The sequence below is a fragment of the Puma concolor genome, chromosome C1 (assembly GCF_028749965.1).
Source record: "Puma concolor isolate L17-30 chromosome C1, mPumCon1.1.hap2, whole genome shotgun sequence".
NCBI lineage: Eukaryota > Metazoa > Chordata > Mammalia > Carnivora > Felidae > Puma > Puma concolor.
In genome coordinates this window covers 171,646,784-171,663,114 of record NC_141674.1, presented here as the reverse complement: position 1 = coordinate 171,663,114, position 16,331 = coordinate 171,646,784, and the positions used below count along the sequence as shown (strand labels likewise).

The 16,331-nt window shown below is 34.1% G+C and overlaps 1 protein-coding gene across 2 annotated transcripts in view; it reads right to left on the bottom strand.

Moving 5' to 3' along the window:
• The window catches only part of DNAJC10 (DnaJ heat shock protein family (Hsp40) member C10), a 52,336-nt gene that overhangs the window by 17,217 nt on the left and 18,788 nt on the right, over positions 1-16,331 (bottom strand). For both annotated transcript variants that reach the window (XM_025934803.2, XM_086719099.1), the window contains exons 6-13: positions 16,181-16,312; positions 15,695-15,788; positions 14,578-14,655; positions 11,269-11,312; positions 10,480-10,617; positions 6,824-6,913; positions 5,957-6,070; positions 3,388-3,502 (exon numbers count right to left, since the gene is read on the bottom strand). In XM_025934803.2, coding sequence (XP_025790588.1) covers positions 3,388-3,502; positions 5,957-6,070; positions 6,824-6,913; positions 10,480-10,617; positions 11,269-11,312; positions 14,578-14,655; positions 15,695-15,788; positions 16,181-16,312 — 805 coding nt within the window. The remainder of the gene's footprint in view (positions 1-3,387; positions 3,503-5,956; positions 6,071-6,823; positions 6,914-10,479; positions 10,618-11,268; positions 11,313-14,577; positions 14,656-15,694; positions 15,789-16,180; positions 16,313-16,331) is intronic.

The following is a 16,331-nucleotide window of genomic DNA, read 5'->3' as shown; positions in this document are numbered from 1 at the left end:
CTCTTACTTCCCCACATCTAAACAATTGTCAAGTTATACTGACTTTATATATAAATACTGACTTTGTATTTAAAGGTTGGTCCAAGTCCCTTCAACCACATTACCATTATTTAGATAAGGCAGCTGTCTTCTCTTAGATGAATGACTGTATCAGGTTTCTATCTGCCTTCCCTTCCTCTAATTGTGCTTCTATCCATTCTAGGTGGCCAGTTGCTTTCCTAAAATGTAACACTAGTTAAATCATGTCTGCATAAATCTGAGAGCATTTGCTTTGCCCTCAGGATAAAGTCCAAATTCCTTTACCTGACAGATGATACACAGAATTTGGAACTCTGAGGCCTTCTCCAGCCTCAAGTCTCAATCCTTTCAAACACTCAAAATTCCATCTTGAAATCCTCCTTTCTAAGAATGGATGAGGCTCTCTCTTATCTCAGAGTCTAAGAGAACTTGTGCTGGTTCCTGTGCTTGGAACATGCTTGCTACTCTTCATTTGGTCAACCATTACTTACACTTTAGATCTTGACAAAGAGATTGCTTTCTCTTACCTCAGAAGATTGTTCCTCCTAAGTGTAACCCATACTTAGCTCTGGTGGTAGCCAGTCTCCAAGGCAGTCCTCAGTGACTATTACCTCATGTACTCACACCATTGTTGTAACAGGGTACAACAAATGGTGGATATGATGGTGTGTCCTGTCTGACATTAGATTACATAATAGATATTGCTGTTACGTCTGTGTATCTCTCTCTGATCATTATTCTGGGAGAAGCCAGCTGTCATTCTGTGAGCAGCCCTACAGAGAGATCCAAGTGATAAGGAACTGAGGCTTTTGGTTGACAGCCAGCAAGGAACTAAGTCTTGAAGCCAGCTGTGCCAGGAGCTAACCGTCCCCCCATAAGTATGACCACAGCAGCTACGGCTGGGTCTCTCACCTAGTCCACCAGCATACCCGCAGCAAATGTGGCTCAGCCCAACAGAAGGGCACACGCAGCCACACAGGGGATGCCCCCCTTGAATACCTGGCTCTGGTGGCCAGGAGGGATTGGGCTTCTGGGCCCAGCAAGACACTCTACAGAAGGCCACTCCTTCTAGACCAGATGTAACTGATCTACCTAAAACACAAAAACAAACATGAAGAATCAGGCCAAATGAGGAGACAGAGAGAGATAAAGTACTCATAGAAATATTTAGTAGTTTAGTGGAAGAAAAATCTGAAAAATGCCCATAGTTGAGATGTTACATTTGGCACACTAGAAACGAAAACTATAGGTGTTGTTTACTTTTGTTCACAAGACCCTTAAAGTCTGCACTAACCTGATATGTCACCAGCATTCTTGCTCAAACACTAAAATAGCAGAAAAAAGTGAATTATTTTATTTTTTTAATGTTTATTTTTGAGAGATAGAGCACATGTGCGTGTGCGAGAGAGAGCATGAGTGGGGGAGGAGCAGAGAGAGAGATAGAGACAGAATCTGAAGCAGGCTCCAGGCTCTGAGCTGTCAGCACAGTGTCCGACATGGAGCTTGAACCCACAAGCTGTCAGATCATGGCCTGAGCCGAAGTCGGAAGCTTACCCGACTGAGACACCCAGGCACCCAAAAGTGAATAATTTTAAAAAGAAGAGTAAAGAGAATACAGCAACTAAATACAATTCAAAATATCTTTCTCCAAAAGAAACCTATTTACTAATAAAAGCAAAGTTATTTATAGTGAGTACGTTTATAGAAAGCAAGGTAAAAAGAACCACAAAAGACCCCAAAGAGCCAAAGCAATCTTGAGAAAGAAGAACAAAGCTAGAGGTATCATGGTCCCTCATTTCAAGATACACTACAAAGCTGCAGTAAACAAAGCAGTATGATACTGGCACAAAAACAGACACTTAGTTCAAAGAAACAGAATAGAGAGCCCAGAAATAAACCCATGCTTGTATGGTCAATCTCTGACAAAGGAGGTAAGAATATACAATGGAGAAAAGACAAGTTTCCTCAGTAAGTGGTGCTGGGAAAACTGGACAGCTACATGCAAAAGAATAAAACTCAACCACTCTCTTACACCATACACAAAAATAAGTTCAAAATGGATCAAAGACCTAAATGGGAAACCGGAAACCACGGAAGTCCTAGAAGGAAACATAAGTGGTAATTTCCAACATTACCTTAGCAACAATTTTTCTAGACCTGTCTACTATGCAAGAAAAACAAAAGCAAAAACTATTAGGACTACACCAAAATAAAAAGCTTTTGCACAGTGAAGGAATAAAAAGGAAAAAAAAAAAAAAAAAGCCAAGCTACTGAATGGGAGAAGATATTTTCAAATAACGTACTTAATAAAGGGTTAATATCCAGAATATATAAAGAACTCCTACAACTCTACACACACACACACACACACACACACACACACACACACACACTCCAATTAAAAATGGGCAGAGGACCTGAAGAGACATTTTTCCAAAGAAGACACATACATAAATGGACAACAAACCAATGAAATGATGCTCAACATCATTAATCATCAGAGAAAGCAAATCAAAACCATGATGAGATATCACCTTACACCTGTCAGAACAACTAATACCAAAAAGCAAGAAATAGAGTTGGCAAGGATGTGGAGAAAAAAGAACTGGTAGGCAAACAGTATAGAGGTGGAAAACAGTATAGAGGTTCCTCAAAAAATTAGAAATAAAAATGCCATACAATCCAGTAATTCTACTGTTATTTACCCAGAGAAAACAAAAACACTAATTTGAAAAGATATATGCACCCCATGCTCATTGCAGCATTATTTACAATAGCCAAGATATGGAAGCAACACAAGTGTACATCAATAGATGGGTAAGAGGATGTGTATATACACACAGACAACACACACACAAATGGAATATGATTACTCATCGATGAAAAAGGAGATCTTGCCATTTGTGACAACACAGATGAACCTAAAGTGAATGATGCTAAGTGAAATAAGTTTGAGAAGACAAATACCATATGATTTTACTTTTGTGGAATCTAAAAAACAAAACAAAGTAGAAACAGACTCATAGACACAAAGAACTGGTGATTACCAGAGGGGAGATAATTGGAGGGATGGGTGAATTGGAGTGGGGGCTAGACTTCCAGCTCTGGAATTAAGTAAGTCATGGAGTACAGAGCAGGGAATATAGTCAAAGGTATTATTAATACCACCATACAGTGACAGATGAGAACTACACTTGTGGTGAGCACAGCATAACGTACATAGTTGTGGAATCACTGTTGTATACCGGAAAGTAATGCAATACTGTGTGTCAACTACATTTCAGTTAAAAAATAATTAAAGAGGTAGAAAGTACAAATAAAAAATTATTTGAAAATACATACACATTTTTATCATTTTTCCCTTCTTACCATGATGAATTTCATATTCTTTGGTTCCTTGTCCTTTAAATACTGCTAGACATGGCTGAAACACATAGAGATTACTACAGATGTCTGGTGCAGAGGAACAGTCAAACTTGCCAACCTAAAGGAGAAAATTTAATTTGATGAAAACAAAATCTTATATATTCATTTTTTAAATATTCATAAAGAAATGCCATTGCTCTAACAGTTTCTAAACAGAAGTTAACTGGCCATGAAAATAAGAGGTAGAAATAATTTACATTGAACACTGAAACTAAGTCTAGTGAAGGAAAAACAAAGCCTCCTAGAGAGTTCAAAAACTTGACAGAAAATATTCTAGAAAACATGAAGTTGCTTAAGACATCCACTCTTCTAACAATGCAGAAGACACTTATATAATCTTGGAGTGGGAGAGATAGAAAACTTTTTAAGACCTCAAAAGCAGAAATAAGAAAAAGGTTGAGAATTTCATACAGTGTGAAAGAAAATTGCATAAAGAATACTAACAGGCAAATGATAAACCATGAAAAAATATTTGCAAGATTTTAGAGGATCCACTAAGAAATAAAAAGATAAATCTCCTTTCAGAAGAAAGAAAACAGGCCAGAGACACAGAGAAAATAGAAAAATTATGATTTGTTAATAATCACAAAAGATTTTTTCAACCTCACTAGAAAGCAAATAAATGAAAATGAATATTATTAATATATCACTTTTGGCCTATAAGAATGGTGATTACAAAAAATGATACTATCATGATTGGCACAGGTGTGGAGAAATGGCTACTCACATGTTGCTAGTAAGAATACAAAACGATATAAACATTATGGAGGATACTGGTAATGAGGACAATTAAAAAAAAAAATCTTGATTAAGGAAATTCCTCATACTGCATTTTTACAGTATGTATTTTTGACATAAAATAGAAAAAACATAAGATGGATCTGTTAAACAATTATGGTGTAATCATATAGTGAAATACTACCTAGTCTTTAGGGATGATGGTATCTATATGAAGATAAATATAGATATTTATTATCATATCTATATTCATCATCTATATTTATCATCAAATATCTATATTTATCATCATATATATTTAAATATGATATTTATCATCTATTTAGCATAGATTAAATATCTAAATATATTTATCATCATATATATTTAATAATATATATTGATCACCATCCCTAAAGGCTAAATTCATACACACACACACACACACACACACACATACATATATACATATACATATGCATAATAAGAAAAGCATAAGGGGCCTTATAAGGCATTTAAGAAAATACATGATATCGTCAAATGGAAAATTCTACAAAGGAGAATATAGTAGTTCCTCACTTATCAGTGGTTTTACTTTCTGTCGTTTCAGCTTCCATTTGTCCAACTGTAGTCCAGAACACAGGATTCTCTTCTAAAGCACTGTCAGGTCGGGAGTAACTTAACAACACACCATGGTGCTTACATTATTCACCTCACTTCATTTCATCATGTTAAGCATTTTACGGTTTCATATCAATTCACGAGAGTACAGTACAGTAAGATATTTTGAGAGAGAGCCCATATTCACATAGCTTTTATTTTAATTATCCATTTTATTGTTATTGTTAATCTCTTACTGCACCTAATTTATGAATGAAACTTTATTATAGGTATGTATGTATAGGAAAAAACAGAATATATACAGGGTTTGGTACTCTCTGTGGTTTCAGGCATCCACTCGGGATCTTAGAACATATCTCCTGCAGATAAAGGAGGGACTACTGTAATAGTGAATCCATTTTTATTTAAAAAGTTCGTATACAAATTTACATGTATGTCTATCACAATGGCCATTACAATATGTATGTATGTGCACATATATCCCTATGCCCACATACTACAACATCTGTAGAAAAAGTCTGAGAGGTTACACAGTAAATTTTGTAGGAGAGCCATTAATAGTAGTGAGAATATGGGTAATTTTTAAATATTTGTTTTAATTCATTTTGTTCTTTATATATCCTAATTTTTAAACTATGATTACAAATTAAAGAAATACAAATTTTACTTTATTTTTTAAAAATGTTTATTTATTTTGAGAGAGTGCATGCGTGCATGAGAGGGGGAGGGGCAGAAAGCAAGGGAGAGGATCCTAGGCAGGCTCTGTGCTAGTGCAGAGCCTGACACGGGGCCCGAATTCCTGAACCATGAGATCACGACCTGAGCGGAAATCAAGAGTCAGAGGCTTAGCCGACTGAGCCCCTCTGATGCCCCAAGAAACAAGAATTGTAAAAAGGAGAAGACATTCTTCTATAGTATGCATTTCAGAAAAATTTTCTGATACAGATATATCACATGCCAACTATCCAAGAGAAATGAAAGTTAACTGCTTTTAGATATCGCTGTTGGTTTTTAACAGAAAAACAAAACTACAAAAGAAGAACAAAAGCATTTAGGAGTTTCTTAACCTAGAATCTCAAATAAACATTTTGACGTTCCTTAAAATATAACTTTATATATTAAATTAGTAGGAAAGCACACTAGCAGAAGGCTAGGCAGAATACATTTTCCTTACTTGAATATGTTCACTTTTAAGTAGAGTTTTTAGTTTCTTCAACTCAGGATCGTTTGAATTTTCATGTTTTCCAAAATTAAAAAATAAGAGCCACCGATGATGAGCCAATCGATCCTTAGAAGTGATAAAAAGGGGGGAAAAAGTGAAAAATAATGTCAGAGTCAAGAAATTCTAAGGGTTCTAATCTTTATTTCTTTGACCTAAATTTTAGCCACCTACCCATTACTTCAAAATACTGTCTAAAATTCAGACCCATTTATGCTTATTGTGTATTTCTTTGCAATAATGAAATGTAAATCAATCCTCTATTAAAGAAGATAAAAATCACTAAGTTATAAAATCTTGAAGCAGACAATTGTACCAAAAAATGTATCTAATTTTAATGATATATAGCTAAAAATTTGGGGGTAGGGAAGTAAACTGTTTTTAGGCTTAGCAGTTTGGTAGGGATATGACTTGGAAGGCTCTGGGATCAAGAAGTAGAAAAAAAAAAGTTGATTCTACTGCAAACTGAGTATTGCTAAAGCTGCTTAACTCTCAGTGAACAATATAAATAGTTCTATAAGCAAGAACATAAAATTCCAAAACAGATCCACAGTTGCTTTGTGATAAAAAATCTTGACTTTTCGGACACTCCTGCTGAAAGACGTCATTCAGGACTGGTTAAGTTTTCCTGAACTCTACACCCACCATGAAGTTGCAACTCCAGCAATTAGAGTTTAATATAGAATAACTGATATGTATATGAAATCCTTTGAAACTGCTACTTTCTGTCTAGTGATGAATGAGACAAATGCTGATTTTAAAATGTTAACATGTGAAATGCTACCAACATTTACTACCATTTATCATTAATAGAAATATTACCTCTAGTGTATTTGCCGAAAGTAGTTCAAAATCTGGAAGATAATGCATTATTTCCAAATATATTTCTTTAGCATCCAGTGAATGAAGGAACTAAAATAAAAGAATTATACTGTAATCTTTTTAATCAACACCCATTTATTTTAGTGTCCTTTTTTACAGAGAACTCTTTAAAAAAAAATCACAAAAGTTAAAAAGTTTTTAAGCTATTTATTCTAAATGTTGTATTTTTAAAAAAGTGTACCATAGTTTGCCAATCATTAAAAAGCTGTGTAACTGGGCTGTTTCTTAAAAACACTGATGTAAAATTACATTATATGGAATTTTCTGTTAATTGTGGTGCGCATTCTATAATAATCTTCATGATAACGTGGAGTAACCTCTGAATTACTGGGGAAAAACTGTATCATGTTCAGATTAATTTTAACGCTCATCATGTCTTGTGGAAGGCCAATGCTTTATAAACTTTACAACTCAAGTACTACTTGAAAGATCTGAAACTCCAGTACAAACTTGTTGGAACTACCATGGTGTTCAGGGCTTAACTGTGCTCAACATGGGAGTAACCATTTGGATAGAAATGACAAGTATAACATAATAGAAAATGGTTTTTTCTAAGTTTCTTTCCTTAAAGCTTGTTTTTCTTTTCTTAGATTTTTAGCATATTGTTAAAGATCTATATGAAATATTTTCTGTTACCAAAGGGCTTACAAGGCCCAAACAAAACTTTCATGCCATGGTACTACAGTTCACTGACATCAGTCACATTTATTAGGAAGGTTTTACTAAAAATACTCCTATAGCAGCTTATATAAATATGTAAGTGACTAATCCACTAGAATCTCGTTATAAACCTGTTTGTTGTAGAGTAAAACGTGGTACTTACATTTATAAAGGATATTGTCTAACCTCTGAACTTCTTCCTTCCTCCCTCCCCTCCCTCTTAAAAAAGTTCTTTATTCATTATACACAGAACATGTCTCCTATAAAATATACACATAAATCACTTTTAAAAAGTGTCATTTGGTGACCATTTTCTCAATTACAGAACACACTAAATCAGTTGGGACAATAGCTCTGTCTGCCTCAAAATAACCTAATTATAGTACCCAAAGTCCTCTTTATATCTAATGCAAAGTTACAAACTTGTTTTTGGGATTATTTCCCAATATGTGTTTGAGGACACAAAATTAATAATTTAATATAACCTAGTATATTACAGTCACTGCACAATAAATCAGTTTATTACAAACTGAATTTTTTTCATTATTGATGGAATGCAAACAAATACTGGGTACTTTTAAATGGCAGATAGCCACAAAATTACCTTTGATAATGGCATTTTGGGTTTTAGAATTACATTAGGATATGAATGGTGTAAAACATTGTTATAAATAACACATCTTAAAACAATGGGGGCCGTACTGTAGTGACTCACTATACTGTGTGTACATTTATCAAATTAAGTGAATTTTCTACCCAATTACCCAGTACAATTTTGTTGACAATAAGGACTCAGTAAATAAATGTTTGCTGAGTATACGGGTTAGGAAAGGGGGAAAAGATGGATGTCAAGTACTATAACTGAAATTTACCTGGGAAGGAGAGTGTTTAAAGAAGATATAAACTACATATGTCATACAAGTAAATAAACTCAGAGGCCAACAAAACAAACCACCAAGCAGAAAACACTGTTGCTAGAATACATAAGGCAAGATTTGCCAATAGTGAAAACGGGACGGTATTTAAGAGATAACCAAGAAGATGTTTATGTTAGACCATATGTTTTCTCAATCAATTCACTTTGAGACAGACCACAAGATATTTCACTTTTTTAAAAACTTGAATGTTTTTAAGAGAGACAAAGACTATTTAATTCATCACTCTCTGTTACTACAGTATTACAGTATTTCCAGAATCACTGATGTATGTCTCCTAGGGTTGCATCTGAGCTTGCAGTTTTATATCAAAAAGCAGAAAGATCTCACTAAAACATGAGACTGTGGTACTGAAGGCAAGAGCCTATGTTAAGGGAAGAGGCATGCTCATACACTGTGGCACAGTATAAATAGAAATTTTCTGTAGGGGCAATCTGGCAAAACAAAATTAAAATTGCCATGGCTATTTCATCTAAATAGGTAATTGAAGAAGTGCACAAAGATGAACAAACATTGTTCATTACAACACTGCTTATAATCATGAAACAGTAGGTAACTTAAATATCAAGAGAGCACTGATTAAGTAGGTCACATTTAGTCAATGGATTGCTACTTAGGGATTGTTGATATGTATATGTATCTCTAGCACATAGCATATAATATACATAGGCATTATATATATTGTCCACTTACATGCCAGATAATCTTCTAGGGATTTGACATATAACAGTAAAAACATCCAAATTTAAAAATGTATTGTGGGAGAAAAATAAAAATAAAAAGGTAAGATAATAGTGTATATTATAAGGTGATAAATGCTCTAATAGCAGTGGGAGTGGATTTTAGAAAGATTTTAAAGAACCACAGATTCTCCTGACATAGGTTACAGAATATGAGAAAAATAAGAATTGAGAAGGACTCCAAAGTATTTGGCCTGAATGATACTGGATGGGGTTTTTATCAACTGAGATTGGGAAAACTGTGGGTAGAGCAGATTTATGGGAGAATACTAGGAGTATAGTTACAGCCATCTAAGTTTGAGACATCAATTCATATCCCAGGGGAGATGTGGAATAATTCAGGCAGTAGGATATATATGTATCTGGAGTGGAGGCCAGAGGTCTGGGCCACAGATAAAACTGGAGAGTTGTCAGCATGAAGTCATAATTCAGGTATATGTAAGTAGAGATCTGGAAGAGTATTTATCAAGATTTGATGGTGCTTGTCTGTGGGTGATTTGGTTTTAGTGAATTTTCCATCTGTCTTTACACATTTTTTTTTTTAAGATATTATTTTTAAGTAATTTCTACATGCAACGTAGGGCTTGAAGTCACAGCCCTGAGATCAAGAGTCACATGCTCCACTGACTGAGCCAGCCAGGTGCCCAGCCTGTATACATTTCTATACCCATTAATGAATTTCAGTAATGAATATGTTATTTTTGTCAACATCAAAAAAGCAGAATTAAAATACAGAGACATAAACTTATGAAAGTTTGTCTTTTATTATTTTCTTTTGAGGTTCTTTAGGGATCTATCCAATATCCCATTATTTATCTCAGCTTCTTGATAACTTGCTTGAACCGTGGTCTCCTCATTCATAAAATTAGGGAGGTGAACCATACTGGTGATCTCCATACTAAGTGTATACCAGAAAATCTAACAGGGTGCTTTAAAAAAAACAGATACTGACTCAGAGCCAAACCTACAAATGATCTATATTTTAACATTAGAAAATACACACTTAAATGAAAACCAATGAAAATTCATACAACCTAAGAATGTTTTCCACACTTTTGGGCTGTAAATTTTAATGGTTGATACCATTGTAAAAAATAATCCTTGTAAGTAGGCTTTACCATTAAACAGAATCCCAAAAGTTAAACATTTGTTCTAAATAATTAAACATTATAAATGGACTCGTTTCCTTGTTTATAAAATGGTGTATTATGTTTGAATGCGTGTGCTCACCTATATGTAAAGAAATTAAAGTAATTCATACCAAAACACTGCTTTTCTCTTTGTTATTTAATGTGGCACCAGGAGGAAAATAGGCAGTAGTGCTTGTCGTAACATCCAAACTTTTACAAAGGTTGTCCTGGGTGGCACAGTCCATCCATCCTATGTTAACAAGACCATCCTACAATGGAAAGCGACAAAAAATAGGTCGCGTGTAAGTAAAAGAGAAAGTTCGAGGGATTTAGCTTTATTCGGAAAGCCCCAACTTTTGTACTTTAAATTTAAAACTTTCAAAAAAGTTTACTTGGAATATAAATGATGCAGATTGGAGTAACATGATTAATAAAGTTGGTCTAACAGATAAAAAAATTATACCTAATATACACAGAAAACATATTGAGCACACACAGATCTTTCACAAATTTCCTAACTGACAAACTCCCAGGCAGCAAAGGGAACTTCAGTAGTGTTACAGTATCAACAACACACCTCAACCATATGTCCTCAACCATAGCATGATGAGAGCTAAATATGCAACAAAATAACAAAACATAACAGTACAAAATACAATTTGGAGATGATACGAACACTAAATATAAACTCCTTTGTTTAAAGAATTCATAACTAAATTACAGAATATTCGAAGTGAATAAAAGCACCAAAATTCTAGTTAGGAAGAGAAGTTTTATAGCTATGAATACACTTATCAAAAAACAAAATTTATAAATAAGTGAGTTAAATGTTCAAGAAACTACAAAGAAATATTTGGAATCAATTTTTAAATGTCTTTCTTAACATGGCCATATAGTTTTGCAAAATAGCTGATGCTTACCAACATGCCACTGAGCCTGAGTCGTGTCTGTGAAGTTAAACAATCTAGGGAGGAAAAAAAAATTATGACATAATTTTAGCTTTATTAAGTCTATACTTCCTTTTGACTTTCCTTCCACAAACTACCATGTTGATTCTAAGGCAACTGACTGGACTCCAATGGCAAGAATGACACGTTTACTAAGTTTCATACTACACATGTGCATATACACACACACAAGCACACACGTGCATACGCACTCTCACACATTTTTCCATTCTCTCCTGTTAATTTCCCAAGGTTTCTAGTTAAAGAGAATCGCTTTTGGATCTTACTCTCAAATCTGCTCCTATCAACAATCCCCTTTATCGAAGAGATCTCATGATTTGGGGGAACTAAAATGTCACAAATCTATATGATAAAAACATATAAAGAACCTTTAAAATATAACAGTCTTTTATTTATTTAATTTTAATTACAGTAGTTAACACACAGTGTTAATTTCAGGTGTACAATATAGGGATTAAACAATTAGTGTTTATCATGGTGTACTAAAGTGGTTTTCTCAACACTATTTGTTGAAGGGACTTTTTCCCATGTATATTCTTGCCTCCTTTGTCACAGACTGAGCATATAAGCATGGGTTTATTTCCGGGTTCTCTATTCTGTTCCATTGACCTATGTGTCTTTTTTGGTGCCAATACTACATTGTTCTGATTATTACAGCTTTGCAGTATAGCCTGAAATCTGGGATTGTGATACCTCCAGTTTTGTTCTTTTTCAATATTGCTTTGGCTATTTGGGGTCTTTTGTGGTTCCATACAAACTTTAGGATTATGTGTTCTACATCTGTGAAAAATGCTGTTGATATTTTGAGAGGGACTGCATTAAATTTGCAGATTGATTTGGATAGCATAGGAGATTTTAACAACATTTGTTCTTATAATCCATGTGCATGGAATATCTTTCCATTTGCTTGTATCATCTTCAGTTTCTTTCATCAGTGTTTTATAGTTTCCAGAGTACAGGTCTTCCCTTAGTTGAGGGAACTAAACTTAGTTCCCTCCTCCTTAGTTGAGATTATTCTTAGGTTTTTTTTTTTTTTTTTTTTGGTGCAATTCTAAATTCTTAATTTCTCTTTCTGTGGCTTCATTATTAGTGTATAAAAATGCAACAGATTTCTGTATACTAATTTTGTATCCTGTGACTTACTGAATTTATTGATCAGTTCTAATAGTTTTTTGGTGGAGTCTTTAGGGTTTTCTATATATAGTATCATATCATCTGCAAACAGTGAAAGTTTTACTTCTTTCTTACCGATGTGGATGCCTTTCATCTCTTTTTCTTGTCTGACTGCTGTGGCTATGACTTCTACTAGTATGTTGAATAAAAGTGGTGAGGGGACATCCTTGTCTTGTCCCTGATCTTAGAGGAAAAGCTCTCAGTTTGTCATCATTGAGTGTAATGTTAGCTGTAGGTTTTTTGTATATGACCTTTATTATGTTAAGGTATGTTCCTTCTAAACCTACTTTGTTGAGAGTTTTTATCATGAATGGATGTCGTACTTTGTGAAATGCTTTTTATGTACCTACTGAAATGATCATATCTTTATCTTTTCTCTTGCTGATGTAATGTATCACACTGATTGATTTGCTAATGTTGAACCACTCTTGCATCCCAGGAATAAATCCCACTTGATCATGGTGAATGTTTTTTTTTTTAGTGTACTGTTGGACTCGATTTGCTAATATTTTGTTGAAGATTTTTGCATCTATGTTTATCAGAGAGATTGGCCTGTAGTTCTCTTCTTCTGTAGGGTCTTTTGGTTTTGGTATCAGGATAATGCTAATCTCACAGAACGAATATAGAAAGCTTTCCTTCCTAAAATATTATACAATCTTAAAATAACTTTGTCTTCATTTTCACGGAAGCTCTTAAAATATGAATATTGGGATACAATGAGACAGATTTAGAAGGAAACTGTAGCACCACAGAGCCTATAAAGACACGTAAAATCAATTTACCTGGGATGAAAAGTAAAAGAATATCAGAAAGTTTAAGTTTTCTTAATATGTGGAATGAACAGAAATTTGTGCATTAGGCCAAAATGGAACAAAATCCCTCACTGTTAGACTAAGGGTTATTTTTGCTTGAAGGCAATACCTTCCTAACATGGGTCTTACAGGATAGGGTGAGTGATTCATTTTAGCTGCAAGGCAATTCATTTGCAACAGAACAGTATAAAGCTGATAGGTAAAGTTTGGGTTAAAGACCCATGTTAGGATTAAACGTATAAAAACATGTTAATGAATTTTGTAACACTGGGCCAATCTCATTGTTTGAATGGAGTTTGTGGTTTGGTACATGGGGTACTGAATTTTCAAGTTAATTTACTGGTGGAAAGGTTCCTAGAAATGGAAAGTTATCATCTTCAAATATATAATTTTATAAGGCAAACATACATACATTTTTTATATGTTAAGTATGAAGAAAAGTCCATAATACCAAAAAATTATTATTTGGGGAGGGTTACATCTGTCAACAACTACAAGTGGGAGAGGGGCAGACAGAAAGGGAGACAGAGGACCCAAAGCAGGCTCCACACTGTCAGAACAGGGCCCCGATGCGGGGCTTGAATTCACGAACTACAAGATCATGAGCTGGGCCGAAGATGGAAGGTTAATCAACTGAGCCACCCAGGCGTCCCAACGACTAATCATTTTTGCAAACTGCCAAACACATCTGTGGCTATCTGAAGGTATAATTATAATGAGTGTAATTAAGCTGGAAAACTTGTCCACCAAACAAAGTTATAAATGAAACTTTAACAAATTAATAATTTTATAACAAGTGTAAAATAACAAAAAAAGGTAGATATTCATTAAATAAAAAATTATGCTCAGATATATATTATAGTTTGAAGTACTGAATAATCAATTATGGTAGCATACTTAAGACTGACACCTAGTCAAAGGGTACAAGCTTCCTATTATAAGATTAACAAGTTCTGGGAATGTGATGTAGAGCATCGTGATTATAACTAATACTACTATATTATACACTCAAAAATTGCTAAGAAAGTAGATTTTAAATGTTCTTATCATGAAACAGAAATTGTCCTTATGTGACAGGTTGGAGATGTTAGCTAATGCTATGGTGGTAATCATTTTGCAATATATCAATTTGTAGTATATCAATAGGTTGTATACCCGTAAGTTACACAATGTTATAAGGCAATTATATCTCAATAAAACTGAAGAAAAAAATATTGCCACCTAAAAATTAAGTGTTATGATTTCTTCAACATAACAAAGTAACAAATAAAATTACCTCCTCCTTTGGAACAAAAAGTGATCAGCCAGCCAACACCAGCAGCAAAAGCAGTTTCTATGGAGTTGACAAAATTTCCTTAAAAGAAAATAAGGCAAATTACCTATTTTTTGAATTCCGGAATTCATAAAAATCCTCTTGAAGCATGTCAAATTCCTACACTAACTCTCCATTGTTTTCATCACATAAAATCTAAATTCATCATTTCATTAAGAAAGAAACTAAAACTGGCAACCAAGGCCCCTGTGGTCTGAGCTTTGTCTGCCCATTCAGCTAGCCATGTCTCCCCCCAGGCCACTCCACTCACTGCCCATCTTTTTGTCAGATTCATGATGAAGCACTGCCAGTTTACCAAGTTCACAGTGATTTTTAAAGGCTTCATTTTCATGACAGGTTGGGTCTGACTTCATTCAAGAAGTCTTTTCTAACCCTTCCTCTCTTCCACATCTGAGTTCTTTTATGTTCTTCATGTTTCTCTAAGATTGCCTCTATCATAGTAGTTACTACATTGCATTTTAATGGTTTTACTCACGCCTTACTTGCTAAAATAATGAGGCCCTTGAAGCAGGGATTATATATTTTATTACTGCAGCTCTAACATTTAACACAGTTTCCAAGACGTAACTTGTATTTAATGAATGACATAAACACCTTACTAGATGTGAATACTACCATTTCATGGGTAGCACAGAGTAGTTAAATAATCCACCTAAAGTCACTTGATAAGTCAGAAGTCTAAGATTAGAAGTAAGAGTTTTTAAACTTTAAAATTACACTGGATGGGCAGGAAGTGATGGCCTGATGCAGTACACTTATGAGAACAATAAAACACTTCGTTACCCAGACATTCAGTTCTACTTTGAAAGTTGTTTCACCTCACATCACATCATATTCATTTCCCACATCTTAACTGTTTGTTCTATACAAATAAGATTCATTTGTTAAATGCCAATTATTTAGCAGAGGTCAGAATAACAAAATTCCCTTCTAAAAAACATGGAAAAGATACGTTAAAATTTCAATATGACCAAAATGTTAACCCTGTTACTGGAGAAAACTTAAAATACCATTTTCAAAGTATCCTTGAAAATGAAACAAATGAAGAAAATAAAATTACCTGTCCATAATTCTGTCACTGTGCTTCTAACATGCTGCATGGCAAAATTCACCAAACTTTCCTTTGATCTGTCACCATGATATTTCACTGCGGCCTATTATTTTTTTTTTTTTTTTGTAAAAAGAGAAGCATCTTTTACTATTTCTTTTAAAAATTCACTGAAAGTATTACTGAATACTTTTAATTGTACATTATTTTATATACAATAAGCACTCTCTCTCAAGAGTACAACATTTATAATGGTTAAATTGTGTTAAGACAGAAACTGATGGCAAACATTTAATTTTGAAGTAAAAAAGGTCAAAGTAATGGCATTGAATGTATTTATAACATAATCAAAATGTTTACTATGACTAGAGCCTAGGTAGATGGCACCTAAAATAGGATTTAAAAACCAAAACATTCTACAAAACGACATATTGGTTTTTCACTAGTATTTTTATCATTAAGGTTCCAAATGAAAAAAATGCCAACTTTACCCCTTACCATTCCAGACCTAAAAATGAAGAGGCTGGGATAACTGTTGACTCCTTTCATTCGGCAAAGCATTCTATCATCGCCACAGTTAACAGCACCGATTCGAAGTAATCCATCTACTTCTTTAGCAAAGTCTCTCCACTATGAGAAAAAATGAATA